Source organism: Ochotona curzoniae, unplaced genomic scaffold, assembly GCF_017591425.1.
Source record: "Ochotona curzoniae isolate NIBS_2020 unplaced genomic scaffold, NIBS_Ocur_1.0 contig_584, whole genome shotgun sequence".
NCBI classification, from domain to species: Eukaryota; Metazoa; Chordata; class Mammalia; order Lagomorpha; family Ochotonidae; genus Ochotona; species Ochotona curzoniae.
The window spans coordinates 293,706-317,622 of record NW_024466480.1 but is presented as its reverse complement, the minus strand read 5'-3'; the positions used below and the strand labels follow the sequence as shown (position 1 = coordinate 317,622).

General features: G+C 43.5%; 4 protein-coding genes across 4 annotated transcripts; all 4 read right to left on the bottom strand.

The window, feature by feature from the left end:
* LOC121162881 (putative gustatory receptor clone PTE01) lies at positions 1-984 on the bottom strand. The gene has a single exon (XM_040990117.1). The coding sequence runs from the start codon at positions 949-951 to the stop codon at positions 1-3; it is 951 nt and encodes a 316-aa protein (XP_040846051.1). The 5' UTR covers positions 952-984.
* A 5,899-nt stretch (positions 985-6,883) lies between these two features.
* LOC121162880 (olfactory receptor 18-like) lies at positions 6,884-7,861 on the bottom strand. The gene has a single exon (XM_040990116.1). The coding sequence runs from the start codon at positions 7,784-7,786 to the stop codon at positions 6,884-6,886; it is 903 nt and encodes a 300-aa protein (XP_040846050.1). The 5' UTR covers positions 7,787-7,861.
* A 6,239-nt stretch (positions 7,862-14,100) lies between these two features.
* On the bottom strand, positions 14,101-15,231 carry LOC121162879 (olfactory receptor 18-like). The gene has a single exon (XM_040990114.1). The coding sequence runs from the start codon at positions 15,229-15,231 to the stop codon at positions 14,101-14,103; it is 1,131 nt and encodes a 376-aa protein (XP_040846048.1).
* Positions 15,232-22,151: 6,920 nt separating this feature from the next.
* LOC121162878 (olfactory receptor 18-like) lies at positions 22,152-23,485 on the bottom strand. Its single transcript, XM_040990113.1, has 2 exons — positions 23,412-23,485; positions 22,152-23,256 (listed from the first exon to the last, which is right to left on the bottom strand). The coding sequence occupies exons 1-2, from the start codon at positions 23,483-23,485 to the stop codon at positions 22,152-22,154; spliced, it is 1,179 nt and encodes a 392-aa protein (XP_040846047.1).
* Between the last annotated feature and the right edge of the window lie 432 nt (positions 23,486-23,917).

Genomic DNA, 23,917 nt, shown 5'->3' with positions numbered 1-23,917 from the left:
CTACACGCTTGGCGTTGCTGTGTTGTCCAATCTGTGGTTCAGGCGGAGGACACCGAGACTAGATGAGACTGCTTTGTGGAGGACCCTGCACATGGCCCTCTGGATGTCCCCATTCCTCAGGCTGTAGATGAAGGGGTTGAGCATGGGGGTGACCACTGCATATGTCACCGAGGCCACTGCACCCTTCCTCGTAGATATTGAGAAAGCTGAGGTCAGATACACCCCAAAGGCTGTTCCATAAAATAAGCCAACCACTGTGAGGTGAGAGCCACAGGTGGAGAAGGCTTTATGCCTCCCCTCTGGCGATGGGACCCTCAGAATGGAGGAGACAATTTTATAGTAAGAGTAAAGGATCCCTGAGAAAGGAATGAAGCTGTATACGAGCCCAACAAAGTATATAAGCATGTCATGTGTGAAGGCGTTTGTGCACATGAGGTTGAGAATTTGAGAAGGGTCACAGAAGAAGCTAGAAATTTCCAAAGCTTTGAAGCAAGCAACTTTTAAAACCACCACATTGTGCATCAGGGAATCCAAAAGGCTGCCCACAAAGGACATTGCAACTAGGAAGCCACAACGGTGAGGATTCATGATGACCTGGTAATGCAGGGGGTGACAGATGGCGACAAAGCGGTCATAGGCCATCACTGTAAGTAATAGATCATCCGTGCACCCAAAGATGATGGAGAAAGACATCTGAGTCAGGCAGCCGGCATAGGAGATGACGGTGCTGTGGGTGAGGATGGCCACGATCAACTTGGGAACTGTGGTGGAGGTGAGACCCACGTCAACCAAGGACAGGCTGCAGAGGAAGAAGTACATGGGTGTGTGCAGGTGGGAGTCAGAGGTGACAGCCAGGATGATGAGCAGGTTCCCGAGCACCGTGACCAGGTACATGGAGAGGAACAGTCCCAACAGGAGGGGCTGCAGATCTGGATTCTTGGAGAAGACCATGAGTTGGAATTCTGAGACAAGTGTGAAGTTTAAGGTTTCAGCATAACCTGAATTACTTTTTGGAAAGAAAGCAATGTTGGTAAAATAAGATAAGCAATTGCTTAGCACTAGCATGCGTGGTTAGCTCCTCTAGTCATGGGCATAACTCAAACATAGCACTAACTTTCCTGAGAGGAATGGAATACATTGAAAAAGAAATCTAGAGACTTTTTGGAGGAGGTGGCATTTGAAATTCATGATTGTTACGTGATGTGTATTTTACCCCTAATGTGGTTTCCCATATTTATCCGAGAGAAGCATCATTTAAATTGCTCATTATTGTTCAGCATTCTGTCCCCTTCTTTGTCACACATAAGAGTATTTCTGCAATTTACGTGCGTGGAATATAGTATACAATTTGATAGTTGTGCCATATTACTTATTAAGTAATGAACATTTTGTGTCCCGATTTAAAAATCATTATCAGCCACATGTTTTTAAACTGCACATTCAGGGTCTGAGTGTGATAGAATAGGGGCAAAATTCCTCACTTTGCAGGAACTGGAATCCCACATGAGCTCCTGTTTAATTCCAGCGGCCCCACTTCTCATCCAGTTCCCTGACTGTGGCCTGGGAAAGCAGTCGAGGATGGTCCAAAAGCCTGGAACACTGCACCCTCGTGGGAGACCTGGGGGAGGCTCCCGACTCCTGGCTTTGAGTGAATCAATGCATGAAAGATACTCCTCTCTCTCTCCTCCTCCTCTATATGTACTTGAATTTGCAATAAAAATAAATAAATCTTTAAAAATAGATATACATTCTGGTAGAACACTGAATAATCTCCAGAAATCATCCACGTATGGGAACTGACTGAATATGTCATCTATATGGGATGTTTCCATTTGTTTTGTTAATGTGGAGTGTTTTTTTGTAATTGGTGTTTAATACAGAATTCATCATGCTGGGGCAATCACAAACAATAGTCATGCTGTAGACTTGGAATTAAGCGGAATGACTGCAGGAGTTGGGAGACAGAATGGTTGGAGTCAATCTTGGAGTGGGCTCTTCAGAGACACACGGCTCCTCCCTCAACGACCCTGCACCTGCCCTTGCTGAGATCTTGGACTTGACACCCAGCCACTTTACCCGCTGCTACCTGCTGTGGTTTACCCTGAAACCCCAGGGAAAGGTCAGAGCAAACAGGAGTCTCTTCCTGCAGCTATAGGAAGGGCTGGAGAGGGAGGACTGGGCATGTTGGCCTGTGTCTGCCTGTGGACCACCTGACTCACACATGACATCACTACCTCATGAAGACTGATTTCTATATAATCAAAATAATGTATGGAACACCGTGTGAGCAATCCTATAGAGGACATGAAATGAGCTACTTACATCCTAGGGTTCAGAGTCTGGCACACAGTACGTGAACATCACAGTCCTCTGAGCTGAAACTTTGCTTCTTGATTCTCTCTCAGCTATCTTCCCTGAGTGTCCTGTTTGTCCAGATGATAAGGAAACAATGCCCCTGCATGGTTCCACCTGCTTCCTTTGTCATCCCAGTCTGTACTTACTGGGTTCGGCTGGGTCTGGACAGGAACATGGCTCCACTGATCCTCTTCTGCCTGCAATATGAAGAGTCTTGGGCTCTACACTTAGCAATGGAGAGGAGACATGCTCAGGCTGTGTCCTCCTGCTCCAGATGCTCACGTGGGCAGCAGACATTCATGTGGGGCCATTCTATGTATATTGCAAAGTCACAGCCTGAAGACATTGTCTCCTTAGTGACATTGGGAAGACCTTGGGAGTTCAATGCCCAGAGCTCCTAATTAGCCAAGAGTCCCATGGTTTCCCCATCCATGGTGTCTGGCTGATGCCAATGGAAAAGAAATATGAAAAAGGCAGATGTACCTGGAGTGTTTCCATTGCCACACGCAGGATCTTTACATAAAGCTCAGCTACTGGCTTTCATTTTCACAAACCAAAATGTGAATCTTACGTCCTTGAACTAACCCTGAAGATGATAATGAGTTCTCTTTAAGAATCTGACACTATTTCCGTTTTTTCTCAGAATTTGTCACTCAAGATAGCTTCCAATATTCATTGCTTAAATTCATGCTTGGGTTGGTATTTTAGGTGTTGAAGGCCTATGGGCTGTTAAAACACTTAAATAATTCTTCTTGGTAAATTGTGTTTTGATTAAATATAGTGATGTATCTTAAAGCAATTGATCACACACATTCTTTGTTGTTCTGGGAGTAGCAGAATGAAATCCAGGGTATACACTGAGAGCTAATAGAAATATAGGATTAAAATGTTTCAAAATTCGAATTTCCTGGTGATTTTGAAGGTCTCTATACATACAAGAATATCTTCATTTAGCCTTAGGATTCAGTAAATAATGTGAGCTGTTGAAATAATTGCATAAGAGATACTTGTAAAAGGAGAGTAGCATTCTTATTGGTTGTTCTGGAATTCCACCCTTGAAGCAAAATTTTACAATTCAGGTATTGGCGCTGCAAATTTTTCTTCTGTCATTCTACCAACCCCAAGCTATCATGGTGGTCCTGGACAGGAGGAAACTTTTTTTTCCTACAGTATGATTTCTTTCCATTTGTGGAGGAGACAGTACTTTCTCCCTGGATTTATTGACTCTGCAAAGCACAGTGTGCCAATCATATGTCAGCTAATTCCTGGGAACTTGATTTGTTCCATTGATCTGCATGTCTCTTTTTGTGCCAGCGTCTGGCTGTCCTGATTACAGCTGCCCTACAGTACATCCTGAAGTTGGGTCCTGTGATGCCTCCAGCTTTGTTTTTGCTGTGTAGGATTTGCTTTGCTATTCTCTCATTGTCTCCATATGAAGTTTGGCATCATTTTTTTCTAGATCTGAGAAGCATACACTTTTGAATGAATTGCACTGAATCTGTAGATTGCTTTCAGTAGTATGGACACTTTGATGATATTAATTCTCCCAATGTATGAACATGGTGGATTTTGGCATGTCTCCCTCTATCTATTTAATGTTTTGTAATTTTCATGGTGGAGATCTCTCCTATCTTTGACTAGGTTTATTCCAATATATTTGAATTTTTTATAGCTATGATTAGTGGGACTAATCAAGCTTGAATTCTTACAAGTTCTTTATCAGCCATGGAATTGTTTGTGTATAACAAGGCTATGGATTTTTTTTTAAAGATTTATTTTTATTATTTTTTTCATTGGAAAGGCGGATATACAGAGAGGAGAGACAGAGAGGAAGGTCTTCCGTCCGATGATTCACTCCCCAAGTGAGCGCAACGGCCAGTGCTGTGCCGATCCGAAGCCAGGAGCCTCTTCCGGACTGTATTGAGTAGCAGCCATGACGGAAGTGGGCATCCTCATCTGCTTCCAGGTCTTCGTGGAAATGCTTCCGGTTTTCCCCATTCGGTATGATACTGGCTGAGACTCTGTGTTTCCCTAACTTTATTAAGGAATGATCCTTATATATAGCCAATTTGCTTAAGCTTTCTGTCACGGAGGGATCTTGTATTTTATCAAATGCTCTGTAACTATGGAAAGAATCACAGTTCTTCCTCTTTAGCTTGTTACAGGATGTGTCACGCTAATCAATGTCCATATATTGAATTCCAGAGATGTCGCCACATAGCAGGGAGAAATCCACTTAATCTGGGTGAAAGGTCTTTCTGACATGGTGCTGGATTTAAGTACCTGGCACTGTGTGGAGGATATTTGCATGTATGTTGCTCGCACTGATTGCTTTACAGTTCCTGTACATTTCTCTAGTTTGCTATTTTGATTCCTTCTAGTTGGTATGGTAGCTGGAGACTGCCCGAGCAGCTCCCTGGCCAGATTTTTTGTTTTTTTCATGCCTAAGCAGAGAGCCCAAAAAATTGTACAGAAATTTAAAAATGGACCAAGTTGAAGGAACAAATGGCATCACCACAAATAACTTAATCCTCTTTTATCTTCAAAACACAAGGTCAAAACACACATCTTTAAGATGGTCAGTAGATGACATAGATAATCCAATTCTAACATCAGGAAAATGCAGGCAAAAGGGAGACTAAGCATAAAGATAACAAAGTATTAAAAGATAAATATTGGCAATAAAGAATATAACTGAATTTCATAGAGTGCTCAAGGGTGGCGTCATATGGGCAAAATAAAGAATCAGCCAGCTCTTTTGGCTTTTCAAATAATTTATTTGTAAGAATTTATATCTCTGGGCCCGGCGCGGTGGCGCAGTGGTTAAGGTCCTCGCCTTGCACGCCCGGGATCCCATGTGGGGGCCGGTTCTATCCCGGCAGCCCCGCTTCCCATCCAGCTCCCTGCCTGTGGCCTGGGAAAGCAGTGGAGGACGGCCCAAAGCTTTGGGACCCTGCACCCACGTGGGAGACCCGGAAGAGGCTCCTGGCTTTGGATCGGCATAGCGTCGGCGGTTGTGGCTCACTTGGGGAGTGAATCATCGGACGGAGGATCTTCCTCTCTGTCTCTCCTCTCTGTATATCCGCCTTTCCAATAAAAAATAATAAAAATAAATCTTTAAAAAAAAATTTATATCTTTAACACTTTACTTCAGAATAGATTCAATATGCAGTAAAATTGTGAACCCGTCACGCAAAGAGTTCCTGTACTCCCCATCTCATTTTGTCTATTTCATGTGAATACCATTGACTCCTTTTACCACACTCTTCTTCCATTAGTTTTTAAACACAAACCACTTTCATAATTTCCATGCTCCAGTCATCAACATTTGGGACTCAGGTTGACTTATTTGGCGTTTCACAATACAAACTCAAAAGAACAAAACAAATAGAGCAAAGTAAGTGGAGACTTAGGTATTTATTGAACATCAAAAGAGAACAGGAATGAGGAAGCCAGCATTTACATTCAGAAAGTCCAATGAGCTCCAATTTAACGTAATTAAAGTGAAAACAAAAGTTCATCACCAAGGCAAATGATAATCAACTTGTTCCAAGACGCACACACATTCTCACACTCACGCACACTCGCACACACACACACTCACACTTGCACACTCACACACCCACACTCACACTTGCACACTCACACACACTCACGCACACTCTCACCCACACTCACGCACACTCACACACACTTGCACACTCACACACCCACACTCACACTTGCACACTCACACACACTCACGCACAGTCACACACCCACACTCACACTTGCACACACTCATGCACACTGACACACCCACACTGACACACACTCACGCACACTGACACACCCACACTGACACACACTCACACACCCACACTCACACACACTAATGCACAGTCACACACCCACACTCACACTTGCACACACTCACGCACACTCACACACCCACACTTGCACACCCACACACTCATGCACACTCACACACCCACACTTGCACACTCACACACACTCATGCACACACACACACACACACACACACACACACACACACCTCTCTGGCAGCAGTGACAGAAAAGCGACTCATTCCATGCAGTGGGGCTCCTGAAAAACTGTTGGCATTCTCAGCAAACCCTCCAAGCTCCTGAAAAGGTTCTCACCTCAGCCTTCAAACATTCTGAAGAAATCAGAGTCATTTGGGATGAGCCACACGCCTGAGATGTGTTAAGCTACCAATGTCAGTTCCCTAAAAAGGGACAATGTTGTGTTGCCATGCTGAAAGCAATTACAAATTAAATTAGATTGGTTCAAAATGTGCGTGGAAGGTGCCTAGGAATCAATAAAGGAATAACATATTCAGGAAAGCACTGATAAAGATATTGTGAACATCCCAAAGATTCTACTTGAAGAAATAATAAAAAAAAAAGCAATACTGAGACACAGAATGTGGAAAACAAGCACCTCACATATCCAGTATTTGGGGAGGTGAGATTTGGAGAAGTAATGTTTACGTCTGATGTCTTTTCTCACCAAGACCGAATGTATGCTAAAGGGACCGGGATAAGACTGTTTTGTTGAAGACCATGCGCATGGCTCCCTTAATGTCCCTGTTCCTCAGGCTGTAGATAAAGGGATTCAGCATGGGGGTGACCACACTGTACACCACTGAGGCCAAGGCACCCTTTCCAGCAGAAAGAGGGAAAGTTGAGCTGAGATACAGACCAAGGCCTGTTCCATAAAATAAGCAAACGACAGTCAGGTGAGAGCCACAGGTGGAGAAGGCTTTGTACCTGCCACCTGGAGATGGGACCCTCAGAATGGAGCAAATGATTTTATAGTAGGAGAAGAGGATCCCTGACACAGGGATGAAGCCATATAGGATACTAACCATATATGTAAATATATCACTGCTAAAGGTGTCAGAGCAAGTCAGGTTGAGAAGTTGAGTGGGGTCACAGAAGAAATTGGAAATTTCCACCTCCTTGAAGCAGGTAATTTGTAAGACCATGAAATTATAAAGCAAGGAATCAAAAAGGCTGATGGCAAAGCACATCAAAATGAGGAAGCCACAACGGCGGGGGTTCATGATGACCTGGTAATGCAGGGGGTGGCAGATGGCAACAAAGCGGTCATAGGCCATCACTGTCAGGAGCAAATCATCCATGCATCCAAAGATGATGGAGAAAGACATCTGAGTCAGGCAGCCGGCATAGGAGATGACTGTGCTATGGGTGAGGATGGCAGAAATCAACTTGGGAATCATGGTGGAGGTGAGCCCTGCGTCAGCCAAGGACAGGTTGCAGAGGAAGAAGTACATGGGTGTGTGCAGGTGGGAGTCGGAGGTGACAGCCAGGATGATGAGCAGGTTCCCGAGCAGCGTGACCAGGTACACGGACAGGAATATCCCTACGAGGAATGGCTGCAGCTCTGGATCTTCTGAGAAGCCCATGAGGTGGAATTCTGAGACATGTGTGAGATTTTGGTTTTTAGTATAACCTGGGAACTGTGTGTAATAGAAAATACTGTTAGTCTCAGGATAATAAGGCACATGGGAATTGTATATTTCTCCGTTCTGCATTTCAGTTAGAGAACACATGGGCAAACTTTAAGATTTGGTAGAATCAATAGAATTAAAAGAAAAGGTTTGGACTCGATATTATTATGAAATTTGGACTCAATATTACTATTAAATTGCATGCATTTTTGAGATGTGTTTTTTTTTCCCCCCCAGGTTTTCAACACACCCACCTCTGGTCCATGTTTGTCGAGCATACAACTTCTCACTTCCAGCTCAACATTCACAAACTCAAGTCACCTTCAGAATTGATTTCTGCAATATTCACCTCCTCCTGTTGACACTCCGTGTGTCTCTGTTTTAGAACAATTGGCTGAAAAATATTAAAAGATAAGAATGTTAGGCTTAGCATGCCATTGATCAAAGCAAAATGCACCCAAGTATGTTAACAGCAACAGGAACTGCCGTTTCCACCTGCAGGACAGCGTCATAGAAGGTGAAAAAAAAATCATTGATAATTATTTTCTTGACTTAGAATGTTTATACATACTCTTTAAAAAGCTAGGGTTGCATTATCTAAATAAATATATCTATAAAATTTGATTGCTTTTGATAGGAACGTATTATTTTTTCAGCATTTTGTCATCTTTTTTTTGAAGTCCCTCCATGTTCTCTTTTTGAGACTTAGCCTTGAGAAGACTTCCCCAAATACCTACAGTGTCCCTGTGTGGACCAGCACAGAGGCTGGGAGCTGGAACTTAATCCCAGTCTCCAATATGGGTAACATGAATGCCACCATCCTCACTGCCTCTCACAGTCAGCCCTGGCAGGAGGCCGTCACTAGCCATCACTTGAAAGCAAAAGGTGTGAGACAAAACGTGTTAACCCACATAGATTTTCCATGCCGTGTGGCAGCTAAACTAGACCACACAGAATGTGTAGGAATGAGGTGGTCAACTTGGAACATGAGGATTCTTTTTTTAGCCTATCTTTATATGCCCATGGATAAGACATTCTTACCATTTTCTTGCATTTCCCATGTTGGATAGTATGATTAGTGGCAAATTAAGCCTGTGAATGCGGAGTGCATAAAAGTCAGGACTTCATAAATGCTGTTGAAGGGAGGCAGGTGTTTTACGGGAAGCAGGGTAGTGAAGGATGTGGAATTGTCTTGAACTATACCTACAGAATAAAAAAATACCTTTACTGAAACATTTACATAAAATTTAAAAATAAATCAATTTGCATGTAATTTCTATCCTTTAGAGCCCATGAAATCAAATAATATAAAACACACTCAAGCAATTTCTTCATCTGTAAGTGAACAACAAATATGGCCCTCAGGGACTATTATAGGCAGTTGCTGTAAATTTTATATTATTTTCATCACTTTTCCATTTTTATTCCCAAGGCAGAAAGATATAGCCATTTTCTATCCATTGGTTCACTCCCTCAAATGCCCATAATACCTAACAAATCTGAAGCCAGAGACTGCAGCCAAGTCTCCTACGTGATGGCAGGAACTCATGTCTTGTATTAACATCTGGTGTACGCCAAGGGGCACAAGAACAGGAATGGATCAGGAGTGGAGTGATCAAGCAGCCACAAGCACTGTGACGTAGTCTGTGGTCTTCCCAAGTGGAGCTCTCATCCACAGCAGCACAACACAAACTCCTTTATGTCAGCACTGATTTCAGAGCACCGAAAGAGTTTTCTTTACAAACTGCAAGAAACATGTTCATAGTCCTTTTAAGAAGTGCATTGCACATACTACCGCTAAATGCCGGAGTGTGCTCTGACATTTGATTTTTATTCTTTCTCTTGGGCACACGCATCTCGTTTAATCCGTGGGTCTGTCCCATCCCTGCCAGGGAGGACATAATTTGCCTTGTCTATTACAATGACCACATTTTCATAATTTTTGTACCTCTCTCGATGTCTCACATGTGCAAATTTCTTAAAGACCATTCCTGAAATTGGTTTTGGTTTAAAATGCCATCTTGCTATACACCGGCTGTATTTGCTGTCCTGGGAAAAAAAATGATTACTGCCTTCTCTGTCCTTTAAGATGAACAATCAATATCTCGCAGTGGAATGTTTGGAAGCAGTCATTTCATGAGATCTCACCTGAGAGGGGGATATTGATTTCTTTCTGCTGAATGGTGGAACCAGTGAGATGGGAAAGATATAAAGAAATCAGCATGCCACTCAAGAATCATTCACCTGGGATACACACATGCCTGCAAATCTTGCCACCTCTCTGTAATTCCATCATCTTCTGGAAATACACAGAACATCTCGTATCTGTGACAGGTTTAGAATCCAGGGGGAGGTTAGAACTTGCACACGTCTTGTGGTTTTTATTATTCTTATTTTTTAATATGGATTTTGTCACAGAAAGAGCAAGTTTATCCTGAAAGTCATGGTCAAAACAGACCGGAAGCTGCAATGATGCCCAGTTTTATAACGTGTCTCACCTCAGGTAGAACATCTGCCTCATCTGCTTCTTTTATTGCACACCTGAATATCTCTGCCTTCGTTTGTCAGGATTCCTCAAGAAGAGTTGTACTGTAGACTCCATGAAGTGAAGTTACCAGACCTTCATGTCCACCTCGGACTTACCAGCCCATGCTCTTCCGATGTGCCCATGCATCCCTGATTCCATCAAATTCCTGGAAGGGATCAAGTTACTGGCAAGACAGCAGTGGATGTGTGGAAGCCACACTGGCTAGGGCCAGTGACCGTGAGGCATGGACCACTCGGTTCAGGATGGAATACATAGGCCCTGGAGGCCTCCTCTGTGTAAGCAACACATGCAGGCGTGGGAGTCAGTCATTCTTCCCAAACACACAGAGTCCACCTTTGTGGGGACATGCTCTGGCTTAAACATGCTTTGGGAATGCTGAAAGTGTGTTTCATTTAATGCAAAAATCATTCTTGGTGTAACTCTTTTTGGTATAACTATATGTGGAAAGTAAATGTTATCAAAAAACTTGAATGTAGATTATTAGAAAAAAAATGTTTGAGAATTGTCCACAACTGCTCCTGTTTTCCACGAACATTTGAAGTTCTCTCAGACCGTGGCAGGAGTAACAAGTACCAGTAGAGAGACAGAAATGAATAGTGTTAACCAAGTTATATTTCATTAAAATTTATGAAGATTAACTTTCAAATCCCAATCACAATAGCTAAAGCATATTTTATCCATCTTTGGATATCCGTCTGTTACAGAGAGCAACCTTTCATGACAAGGTCATTCATTGCTCAAAGCAGTGTTGCCACGGAGGCACCAGTTTTGCCAGCTGGCCGTGCCCACTGTCACAGATTCTGAGAACCCACCCCACAGAAGAAGAGTGGTCAGTTGAGTAGACTAGCTTGCAAATGACATTGTCCCTGGGTCTGCTGTATTAGCGATCTCCACTGGCTCCAAGCATCAGAATGTTTCAGTAGAGTTCCAACAGGTCACATGAGGTACCTCTGAGCTCCTGTGTTCATCTCTCTGCGTTTCCTGCAGTAGAATTGGGATCTAACACCTCAATTTCGTGTTACTTTTTCACATGAAGTGGAGTGATTTCAGGAGGCGTGCAAGGAGTTGAAGGCTGATGTGAAATCCTAGAGAGGGTCAAGAGAAGGCTGTTCCTGTATGACCCTGTGATTGCCCTTTCTGTGATGTTAGCTTTGAACTTGGTCATGACTTACTGGCTGCTGCCCACTGTGGTCTACAAGCAAACCACAAGAGACAGAACAGTGATCAGCAGCTCTGTTCCCAGAGGAAAAAAATCATGAAAGGATTGCTTGGGACATGAGAAGGGGAGGGTGGCCATGCTACAATAGCGTCTGGAACCCAATTCCTGGTTCAGAAGTGGCTTCACTTCCTACCTGAACAGCTGACACAAGAAAGTTACCCAAAAGTGCTGAGCTCTTCTCTACATAAAGTGAAAGGATATGTGTTCTGTGCCCTGAGGCATTAAACAGTAGGATGAGGTGGTCTAATTCACAAACTGATTACCGGAAGTCTTATCATAACGATCACAATTATGTTTGGAAATTTGAAGGAAGTTTATATACAGACTTAGTGGCTACTGTCATGAAGGAGATGCCAGTGGGAAGGAAAGAAAAAAAACAATCTCAGGATGAGATCTTGGAGACACTGATGAGAACCAAGTTTATAAAACTTCACAACTTGAGCAGCTAAAACAAGCCCTCTGCTTTGTCCTTACACAGCTGGGATTTTTCTTCCCGCTGATGACAAAGCAATACTCCTGACATTCCACAGATCCGTGCAAATCCGTTTGCTGTCTCCCTAAGAACTTACCAGAAAGCACGTGAGGGGTAGCCCTGTTAGGGCTCTGCTGCTTCTCTCCTTCCCTTCAGGCAGTGGTGCCTCCCATCTTTGACTCTGGATGGAAGAAGAGACAGACTCACAACATGTCCTCCTTCTCCTGCAGGTGCTCACAGGGGCATTTATCATAGAAAGAAGCTGCCAGATTTCCACCGGCAAAGCCAAGGTCTGAAGGTGCTGGCTCATTATTTACACTTGGAAGACCCTGGGGGCTCTGAGCTCAGAACTCCTCATTAGCCAGTAGGACCAAGACACAAGGCATCTCACCTGTGCTCCTTTGCTGCTGACTTGCAAGTGCAGCATCTTGGCTTAAAACTCAAACTTTGGATTTCAACTTCAACTGAATATGGAACGTGTGTGTGTGTGTGTGTGAAAGCATTGGATTAATCATAAAATCAAGAGAGCATTAGATGTTCTATCCAAAAAACGCAATACCATTTTTAATTTCTTTCATTTTACTAGACTCAACACAGTTTTGTTGTTGTTGTTGTTGTTTTATTTGTTTTCAAGGCATTTGTTTGCATTAGAAATTGATGTCTGGCAACATATGGCTTGTTAATCATTTGAATGAATTTCCACTTAGAAGTTATGTCTCTTACCAAACTATTGATTTAAGCGTATATCTTAGAATTGACGTCCATGCAATCATAGTAGTATGTGATTATTTGAAAAGTTTGCACAAAGGGTAATAAAACATCATGATATTATGCATTTTCCATGATATATGAAAGACTCCATGCACATAAAATCATTCAGTTGTTTCTGTTATAAAGTGTGATGTAAATATCCTGACTTACTCTGCAATGAACCAGAGTGAAAGGAATGAATTCTTTCCACCACCTGTTGGTTTCTCCCATAAAACAAATGATCTCCACTATTCTGCTGACCTCTGATGACTCCACTCACCCTCCTTCAGCCCCGGGGTCCAACAAAACTCACTGGGATGGGTGCCCATAGCCAGGGACCTCACTGGGAAATGAGGGTCCATCTGTAGGCATGCCCTGTGAGCAGTGAGAGCTGGGGCTGTCACACCAGGACTGCTGGGAAAACAGCCAAGTTGTCTGGGCCTTCCAAATTCCATGAGCTTGAGAATGGAAATACAGTTGTGAAATTTTAACAGAATGCAATAGTAGACTTTTCCTCTACAGTCTCCTTCTTATTTCCCTTCTAACAACTGGTTTACCTAAAGAAAATAAATTTAGAAAATATATTTACAAGCATAGTGTTGATTCCCAATGGGCCTCACTAGGTCTGCATTCCCCATCCACTATTACCCTTCTTTTTAATTTAATTTTTACGCTGCATATATTTGGTTTCCTGTCCCAATCACAGGCTTAGCACTCCATTATGCAAAGATTCAACACATATTTAGGCTTCTTAGATTGTTTTATTTCACAAATCCCATCTGCTGGACCACATATCAAAGACCCCAACAAGAAGTGATGGTGAGACCAGAGCCAGTCAGAACAGAACCTGGGTCTTCCACAAAAATACTGTAGCCAGCTTCAGCTGCTTTCCAAGCTGATTCTAATCCTGGTAGCCTCACCTCCCATCCAGCTCTCTACTTGTGGCCTGGGAAAGCAATGGAGAATGGCCCAAAGCCTTGGGACCCTTCACCCATGTGGGAGACCTGGGAGAAGCTCCTGGCTCCTGGCTTGGGATAGGCACAGCTCCAGCCATTGTGGCTGCTTGGGGTGTGAATCATCAGGTGGAAGATCTTTTCCTCTGTCTCTCCCACTCTCTATCTATCTGACTTTCCAATAAAAACAAAGTAAATCTTTTTTAAAAATGTGCAGAAAACAAAGCCATGATGGCTTCACATATGACGTGCTGAGAGAGGTAAGGTTTTCTGACACCCAAATCCTTTACCAATCTACAATCGAGGAGGATGACAGAGGTACTGAGGTTAGATTTCCATGCCCAGGAGCCTCCTCGTGGCCCTCTTGATGTCCCTGTTCCTCAGACTGTAGATAAAGGGGTTCAGCATGGGGGTGACCACCGTGTACACCACTGAGGCTGCTGCACACCTCCTGGGAGAGAGTGAGAAAGATGAACTGAGATACACACCAAGGCCTGTTCCATAAAAGCAGCAAACCACTGTGAGGTGAGAGCCACAGGTGGAGAAGGCTTTGTACCTGCCACCTGGAGATGGGACCCTCAGGATGGAGGACACAATTTTATAGTAGGAGAAGAGGATCCCTGACATAGGGACGAAGCCATATAGGATACTGACACTGTACATGACCACGTCGTGGGTGAATATGTCAGAACAAATAAGGTTGAGAAGTTGAGAAGGATCACAGAAGAAACTGGAAACTTCTACCTCCTTAAAGCATGCAACTGGTAATAAGATCACATTGTGCAGCAGGGAATCAGAAAGGCTGGCCACAAAGGACAGCAGAAGTAGGGTGCCACAGCGGCGGGGGTTCATGATGACCTGGTAATGCAGGGGGTGGCAGATGGCAACAAACCGGTCATAGGCCATCACTGTCAGAAGAAAATCATCCATGATGACAAAAATGATGAAGAGAGACATCTGAGTCAGGCAGCCGGCATAGGAGATGACTGTGCTATGGGTGAGGTTGCCCACAATCATTTTGGGAACCATGGTGGATGTGAGCCCTGCGTCAGCCAAGGACAGGCTGCAGAGGAAGAAGTACATGGGTGTGTGCAGGTGGGAGTCGGAGGTGACAGCCAGGATGATGAGCAGGTTCCCGAGCAGCGTGACCAGGTACATGGAGAGGAACAGTCCCAGGAGGAGGGGCTGCAGCTCTGGATCCTCGGAGAAGCCCAAGAGGTGGAATTCTGAGACAACACGCGTGAGATTTCGGGTTTCAGAACAACTTGGACTCCTTCTGGAACAGAAAATGGAACTGTATACATTTTTAATGAAACAGTCATGGCTGCAATACAAGTGTTCTTCAAAAGAATTATGGAATATGGAATTTAAAAACGTGTTTGTTTTGGTGAAATCTAGTTTGAAGTCCAACCATTTTGGTGTATGGGATAATCTGACGACCCCTCTCGTGTTAACCATTTGGGGCCACAACTGTGTCTGCCATTTCCCTCGATGGTAACAACCTCAATCTTTTTAGAATTCTCAAGAATGGCTTCTCTGTTTTTCACTTCCTCTGTCACACTTGCTGTGCAAACACTCCGCTAAAAATCTTAGAAGACCAACAGCGTTAGACCAAACAAGTCCATTTTCGGCAAATGCCAGAAAGAATAGATAGCTCCTTTCTCTGTAAGAAATACAGTGTTCTAATGAACAGATACATCGACTTTGATTTTAAGAGCACACACATGGCTTTTACCTGTGCTGTTCATAAGTTCCCTGCTAAAAGATTGCATTTTGTAAACACGGAATAAAAGCTGCGGCCTCACAATCAAGAACTATTTTGGCCGTTGTGATGAGTAAAGTTTAATCTTTCTTAGTTTTCTGATTTTCTTGCTGTTCACATGGAAGCACGCACTCAGATGAGAGTTGTCTTTATGAGTAGCAGGAACGGAAATGGGAACAAGAGCGTTCTCACTGGTGCACTTCCCAAAAGCTGCCTTGTTTCTGGTTGGACCAAAATGGAACTGGGACTGGCATGCTATCCAGGAATGCCACAGATGCTGCAGAAATCCAAGAAGCTGAGCCATCCCTATGGCCTCGCAGCATCTGCATTAGCAGGAACTTGGAGTCTGACCAGACCTGGATATGAATCCAGGCTCTCCCGTGTGTGGGAGGTGGGTGTCTTATCCTATGCCTTTTAACAATCATTCGGTTTGTAACTACTATCCTTGTCTCTGAGGAACTTCCAATTTTCATTAAAGTCATTCAGTCAAACGTGTACCAAGCTCTCCACCCCTTTGTGTTCATGCCGGTATTCTCCACTGGCTATGAACAGAGTGATGCTCATTTCTAAAACAGTACAACATCCAGGGAATGTTTAAAACCTAAATGTCTTCCCCGATGCTTTTTTTTTCAACACAGAATTCCATCCTGATGGAAATCACAAGATTCAACTGAAAAAATACCACGATCCAAAGTACTGGAAGCTACAGTAATGCCTAACTCTACAATATGTCTCATTGCAGACAAAACAATTTCCACCCCAGACTCTATGTTTCTCCCATATCTAAAACAGTGCCTGCCTTTGTTTCGGAATAGCCAAAGCAGTAGCATTGTTGTAGATGTTAACCTTTACGTGTCCTTTATGAGACACAAGCCGATGTGATCATGTTGTGTCGAGTTGTTGTGCATTCCTGAGAAGGTTGCAGATAAAACTTGGAAAGCCTCAGGTGTATTGAAGCCACATACACCACAGAAAGTTATTATTCTGAGCCCGCGAAATATTTGTTCAATGTGGAATAGAGACGGGTGATGCCTCCTCTGTGCAACACAATATCTGTACAATCACAGAAAGAATATCTTTGCTTGTCCTCCAGTACAGAGTATGTATGTTTATAAGGGTATATTTATACGCTCCAAGGTTTTAGGATGAATAGAAATTAAAGTGCGAAATCATTTCAACACAGAAAATAGTTGGAATCTATGATTTTGTAATTGTACAAAAGATGTCTTATCAAAAATTTGTGCGTGGATTGTAAAAAAAAAAAGCTGGATCCAAAATAATGTCACATTCTTTGGGCTGTGTCTCTGTCAGCTTTGAAATCCTCTCTTGTAAAAATAAAAGCAACAAAATCTCCTATAAAAAGGGAAAGTATAATATGAAGGCAGGAAATATTTCAGTTGAGAGATTAAACAAAAGAATCAATTAATAACAGCATTGCCTAAAATGTATGTTGTCCAGCTTGGGTCCATTTGTTATTATTTATAGAACACATAGGCAGCTGCCATTTCCAATTCATCCTTCACTTGATGTGATCTCCTCAGTGAGTCAACATGGATGACAATGGCTAGTGTCAAGGATCCCAAGAAGACCTTCCGCACCAACACAGCACAGAAATAAACAGTGCATGTTTGCCTTAATTTAAGTTGAAATGCTGACAATTTGTAAAAGGGTACCTGTGAAATGTACTATTACAATGTTAATTAACCCCATCATGTCGGAAACTGTCGTTGATGTTATGTTATGGCATTTAATTGGTCAGAACGATAATCTTCCAGCTATGTCTCCAGACCAGAGTTGGTCTCCCCAAGAAACTGTTGAATTCAGCTGGGCAATAAGATACTGGACACTAGGCAAGGCACATGCTTGCATTGAAAGAAACAAGACTAGATTTGAACTGTAATACTGGAGCAATCCACCACAGGGGGAGGGCAAGGGGAGGGGAAGGGGGAACCTCAGAGCTTATGAAAAGTTGTTATAAAATTAAATGTAATAAAAATATATTAAAAGAAAATAAACAGTGCAGTGGGCAGGATACAAAAAGTTTATTTTCTCTGTGTCTGATGCATTAAGGATGTCCATTCTTTCCCAGTTATCCGACAGCAGATCAAAACATCAGGTACATTTGGGATCCATTGTCAAGCTCTTTCCAGCTCCTGCAGTAAGCATGGAATCTGACACTCCAGCTACGGCGTCAGAGCACGGTAATCAGGGATACTCTTCCTGAAAAGACAGAAGTCTGAAACAATTGCTTGGGTCCCCAGCGGGCAAGATTGGCCACGTGGACTGGAGTCCGATCCCCTGGTCCACATGTGGCTTCTTTTCCTTCTATCTAAATGTTGAACTTGTCTTCTAGAAAAAGATGAAGTGTGCAAATGCAACTTGACAGATGATGTAGTGCAATGGAGCAAGCTATTGAAATCACAGAGCATACGTTCCATGATGCTTTGGTTGCTGGCATGCTCAATTTCATGATCATGCTTGTGTTTGCAGAGGCAGGATATAGACTCAGTGGCCACTCCTTTCTCCCAATGGGAAGACTTGTGGATGAGAGAGTGTCAGGAGCCGTGTACTATAGCCACACTGAAGCCATGTCAGGAATCGTGTACTGTAGCCACACTGAAGCCATGTCAGGAACCATGTACTGTAGCCACACTGAAGCCATTTTGAATATAGAACTATGGGCCAGTGGAAAATCCCTGGCTGGCTAGATGCTTGGGAAAGAAGTTATGAAACTAATCACATGCTTAGCTTCAATTGTTTCTAGCAACTGTTTTAGAATGTGATTTATGCTGTACCTGCCAACATCATGTTACTGATTACCTATGCTATTGTCGATATGCTGGTTACTACTGTTAATATGGTGGCTGCTCAAGAACAATGGGTCTGGAGACCATGGCTTGCATCCTAGTGTCTCCTTTCCTCCCTGAGTCTTAGTTACTGGAGAATATAAAAACCCTCAATTAAAATCAATAAACTGACAGCTTGATCAGACATCCTGTCTTGCTGTCCATTCTTCATGTCTCTCGTCCCCCATTCTCTCCTAGGTGGTTGCGACCCCCCATTGACTGTCCTGCTGGACGGGACAAGAGAGGAAAGAAAAAACTTTGAGATTATCCAGGCCTGTTTGGAGGACCACGAACTGCCAACACATTGTGTTGGCTGCTTTCCCTCTGTCTATCGCAACAACCATTTTCATCCTGACTATGAGAAAACAATTCTTCTGACATTCCCAGATCTCTCTAACAGCCCCTCCTCCCCCAGCACCTACCGGGCCGGAATGACTCTCAGCTGAGGCATGGCCCAGGGTGAGGACTCCATTATTCCTCTTCTTCCCCCTCATGCAGTGGCGCCTCACGATTCTTGGCTCAGGTCTTGAGATTAGCCACACTCACGCCAGGTCCTCCTCGGGCAGGTGCTCACTGTGGTATTTGTCGTAGAACAGAATGCCAGTCCAGGTCCTAAGGTGCTGGCTCATTATTTACATTTGTAGGATGCTTGGGGCTCAGTGACTCAGTGCTCAGAGCTCCTCATTAGCCCATAGGTCTAGGGTATCCCAGTCTCAAAGGACTGGCTGACAGTGGTGAAGAGGGAATGGAGACAAAGTGTATCTGGAACATTTCCAGCGGAAAACCTCATCTGTGCTTCTTGCTATGAACTTTCATTCTCTTTGCTTCTGGGATCTTCTCGAAAGTTTTGCCTACTGCCTGTGTCTTGGCAACAGTATCCTTAATATTTCCTTTTGGTTTGCCTTGTAGCATTTTTTTTCCCTTTCTAGATGTTTCCTTCTAGTAATTTGATGATGTCAGATCCAAAATGATTGATTTTCAATTTATTTTTATATAAGGTATACAGTAGGAATCTTGCTTCCTGTTTCGTTGATGTTGTTGAGAATTTTTGCATCTGTGTTCCTCAGGGGTATTGATTTATGGTTCTCTGCTGTCCATTTCTCTGGTCTCCTAAAAGGAATTTTCAGGGGATTTGCTAATTTTCCTTTTAAAAAATAATGTAAAAAATTTTTTGGTAGTAAGTTCTTCATTAAAATTTGGGTGGAATTCATCAGCGAAGCCACACATTCCTGGGCTTTTGTTTTTAGGTGTGTGTGTCTTACAGATTCAGTTTCTGTCTTGTTTCTTGGTTTTTTTTTGTTTTTTTCAGTTTTCCTGTGTTATCCTGATTCAGGTAGATTATGTATCCAGAAATCTACCCATTTTTTTTTTCTGTGTTACTCACTTTGCTGTTATGTGTTTGCTTGCAGTCATTGCTGATGAAACTTTGTATATCCGTGGTGATGGTTTTTCCCTTGGTATGGGTCTTTTCCTGTTTGAAATCTACTCAGAAAATGGAAAGATTTTTTTTTTTCATGCCTGAACAGAGACTACAAGCACTACATAGAAATTTGGGAATAAACCAAGTTGAAGGAATAAATTGCATCACCAGAAATAAAGTAGTTAACTGTCTTTAAATATGTAGTGATATTTTATTTTCCAAAGACAGACTCAAAACAATCATCTTACAGATAAATAGTCTGGGCAAAGCTGCATGTGTCTGAATCTCCCAGCCACTGGTGCTCCTAAATACCAAGGCAGGTGTAGGATAAGTTGGGCTAGTTCTCTAACCCTGCTGAGCCATGTGTGAGCTGTGTCTGGATGTGGATCAGGCTTGGTTGGGCTGTAGCACCCCATAGTTAAAATCAGAATGGGTGAAGGCCAGTCAGGAAAGGCGAATGTTCCTGCTAGGACAGGAGGTGGACTCAGTAGGTTGGACTGGCCCATACACCCACCAATGCGCGTGAGATCTGACATTGGGAGAGGTTCTCATGGAGGAGCTGCAGGAACTCCACTGTTGGGACATAATCCCTGCAGGTGAGTGTAAGAACCACAATAGGGAGCAGCCCTGACAATGGTCAGGGTAATGGTTCCCACTGGCACACATTTGGTGCAGGTTGGGGGCAGACCAGGCTGAGCAGAGCAACAATACTTACTGGCCTCGTGTGAGTTGGATCAGGGGAAAGTCAGGTTGGATTGACTGTTCCTACTGGTGCCTGCATAATTCAGAGTAGGTGTGGTTTTGTTGGGCATTGTCTGTGCTTTAACTGGTACATATTGGCACGAGGGGCACATTCTGTCAAGTCAAACCGCAGAACCACCGGGAGAGTGCAAGATACGGGAGTGGGGGTGGTCCCAGGAAGGATACAGTGGGCACCTCACTCTAGGGTTGCCACTGCAACTGGTGAGCACAAGAACCAAGACTGGAGCAGGCATGGCTAGACAGAGAGTGGCACCCACTGGTAGATGTGTATTGGCTGGATAGTGGGGCTGATTGGGTTGAACTAGACTTCAATGCCCATTGACATGTATGAGAGCTGAATGGGATGTGGGACACACTGGACCAGTCTGCTCTGTGTACTGGCAAGCATGGGATCCAGGGAAGGATGTGGGCCGGTTGGGGGTTAATGCAGGTCATTGTGACTGGTTTGCATGAGAGCCGAATGTGTAGTGGATCGAGCTGGGCTGCAACACCCATTGGTTTGTATGAAACACAGGATGGAGACAAAACTGACACAGCAATTGCAACCACCAGCGTGTACTTAAGCCAATTTTGGTGATAGACTGGTGCTGGACCCTTTCTTGGTAAGCACACACAAGAATCAGCTCTGAGATCAACTCAGATGATGTTTCTATGGGGATTCCCCCAACTGAATTGCTGGACTCAGAACCCTAACCATGGAGGTAATAGTCATTTCTATGGTCTGGCCATGGAGTGCATGTATCATAGTGTTCAATAGCAAGCTATATAGGTAAAATATACAGAGTCAGCCAATTTTTGGCTTTTCAAATAATTTATTCACTAGCATTTATATGTTTATTTTTAACATGTTGTTTCAGTGTAGTTTTAATTTTGCAGCAAAAATGTGAAGCAATCATTGCGGTGTAAATGGATTGGGGAGGGGGCAACCTTGGGTCTAGGGTTGAAACTTCCAGCAGCCTGCTGGCTGCTGGTGGGTGCCAGGCCGGGGAGTGGAGCCATGTGGAAGCCACAAAGTGAAATTCAAAACCTTCAGATAGTGAATGAGGAAGCAAAAATATACGCTCAGAAAGCTCAACAAACTTCCACTAAAGTCAATCCAAATAAAATTAATCACCAGAGCAGATGATAACCAGATTGTTCAAAGTCAGAAGAAAAAAAAAAAAAAAGGAGCGGAGTTTCCAGCAAATCTTCAAAGTTCCTGAGAAAGTGCTCATCTCAGTTCAAAAAGTTTGAAGAAACCAGAATCTTTTGTGATGAGCCCCAGGCGTGAGATTTGTTAAATCACCAACGGTGGTTCCCTAAACAGGCACCCTAAAAGCATGTACAAATTTAAGTTAGATAGATTCAAAATGTGTGTGGAGCATACCTACGAATTACGGAGAGGTAAAAGATATAAAAAATAATACACAGAGAAGTCTATAGGTAAATGAGTCTCAGGAGAGCAGCGGTAGAGACATATTATAAAAAATAACCATAATATTCTACATTAAAAGTACTAAAAGAGGCAATATTCAGACAGAACTATGGGGAAAAAATGGGCCTCATATATCAAGAGTTGAAGGAGGTTAATTTTTTGAAGAACTAATGTTTAGGTCTGCTGCTTGTCCCCACCAAGTCCAAATGTGTGGCAGAAGGACCGAGTTGAGGCTGTGTTTTTGAAGAGCATGCACATGGCTCTCTTAATTTCCTTGTTCCGCAGGCTGTAGATAAAGGGGTTCAGCATGGGGGTGACCACCGTGTACACCACTGAGGCCAAGGCACCCTTTCCAGCAGAACCAGAGAAAGCTGAACTGAGATACACACCAAGGCCTGCTCCATAAAATAAGCAAACCACAGTGAGGTGAGAGCCACAGGTGGAGAATGTTTTGTACCTGCTGCCTGGAGATGGGATTCTCAGGATGGAGGAGACAATTTTGTAGTAAGAGAAGAGGATGCCTGACATTGGGATGAAGCCATACATGACGCTTACAATATATGTGACTATGTCACTGCTGAAGGTGTCATTGCAAGTCAGGTTGAGAAGCTGAGATGGGTCGCAGAAGAAATTAGCAATTTCCACTCCCTTGAAGCAGGAACTTTGTAAGATGATCAAATTATGGAGCAGCGAATCCAACAGGCTGGCCACGAAGGACAGTAAAAGTAGAATGCCACAGCGGCGGGGGTTCATGATGACCTGGTAATGCAGGGGGTGACAGATGGCGACAAACCGGTCATAAGCCATCACTGTTAGAAGAAAATCATCCATGCATACAAAGAGGAGATACACAGACATCTGAGTCAGGCAGCCGGCATAGGAGATAACTGGGCTATGAGTGTGGATGTCCACAAGCATCTTGGGAACCGTGGTGGAGGTGAGCCCAGCATCAGCCAAGGACAGGTTGCAGAGGAAGAAGTACATGGGTGTGTGCAGGTGGGAGTCAGAGGTGACAGCCAGGATGATGAGCAGGTTCCCGAGCAGCGTGACCAGGTACATGGAGAGGAACAGCCCCAGGAGGAGGGACCGTCTGAGTTCAACGCTGTCTGTGAAGCTGATGAGATGGAATTCTGAGACACGTGTGACATTTTGGCTTTCAAAATAACCTGGGAACCTTGTGTAAAAGGAAATATTGTTCGTTTCAGGGAAAGCAGGCACTTGGGCATGCAGCGAGAGATCACGCTGGACCAAAGCGTAGGATGAGTTTTTATTTTCCAAGCTTTACAATGGCAACTCCTGCCCACACTCCAGAAACTGCAGCACCCAATGGCCTGAGCCAGGGGTTTCAGTTTCTCATTAACACACAGCAGCCAGAGATTTCAAAACACTTCAGGTGTCACAATCTCTCAACTTGCATCTTAACCCTGGAATTACCTCGGGGTGCTGTTAGCCCGCTGCACCGTACTAACAGTTGTACAGAAATTGTACATCATTTCCGTTGAGGACATCATGGATCTAACACATGGATTGATAGAATAAATGTCATTAAAAAACATTTTGGTGTATGTTATTTGGAAATTCATGATTTCTGGAGATAGGTTTTATTCCCATATTTTCAAGAACTCCACCTCAGTTCCAAGTTTGATTATCATATAACGCCTGCCATCTGTCTCAACAGTGCCAGTTCAATCACCTTCTGTATACCCCTGCTTTAGTGACATTAATCTGAACAATATTAAAATGTCCAAAAACATTAACCCCAACATGCCATCAAAGACACCCAACTCTACCAACCAAATAGTAAGAAATAATCTTTCTGTCTTTGAAGTTAGCAGCATGCTACTCCAAAGCAATGGAGAGCAGTGTGATTTGCAACTGTTACAAAAGCTAGGGTTGTACTATTGAAGCATGAACACCGATTGTTTAGGATACGGAAATAC

Bases quoted from the DNA above. Each gene is read 5' to 3' on its own strand.
- LOC121162878 (XM_040990113.1), bottom strand. From the start codon at position 23,485: ATGTCCTCAACGGAAATGATGTACAATTTCTGTACAACTGTTAGTACG. The intron at 23,257-23,411 runs GTAATTCCAGGG...GCCATTGTAAAG, and splicing joins CGGGCTAACAGCACCCCGAG to CTTGGAAAATAAAAACTCAT.
- LOC121162880 (XM_040990116.1), bottom strand. From the start codon at position 7,786: ATGGGCTTCTCAGAAGATCCAGAGCTGCAGCCATTCCTCGTAGGGATA.
- LOC121162881 (XM_040990117.1), bottom strand. From the start codon at position 951: ATGGTCTTCTCCAAGAATCCAGATCTGCAGCCCCTCCTGTTGGGACTG.
- LOC121162879 (XM_040990114.1), bottom strand. From the start codon at position 15,231: ATGGTTAACACGAGAGGGGTCGTCAGATTATCCCATACACCAAAATGG.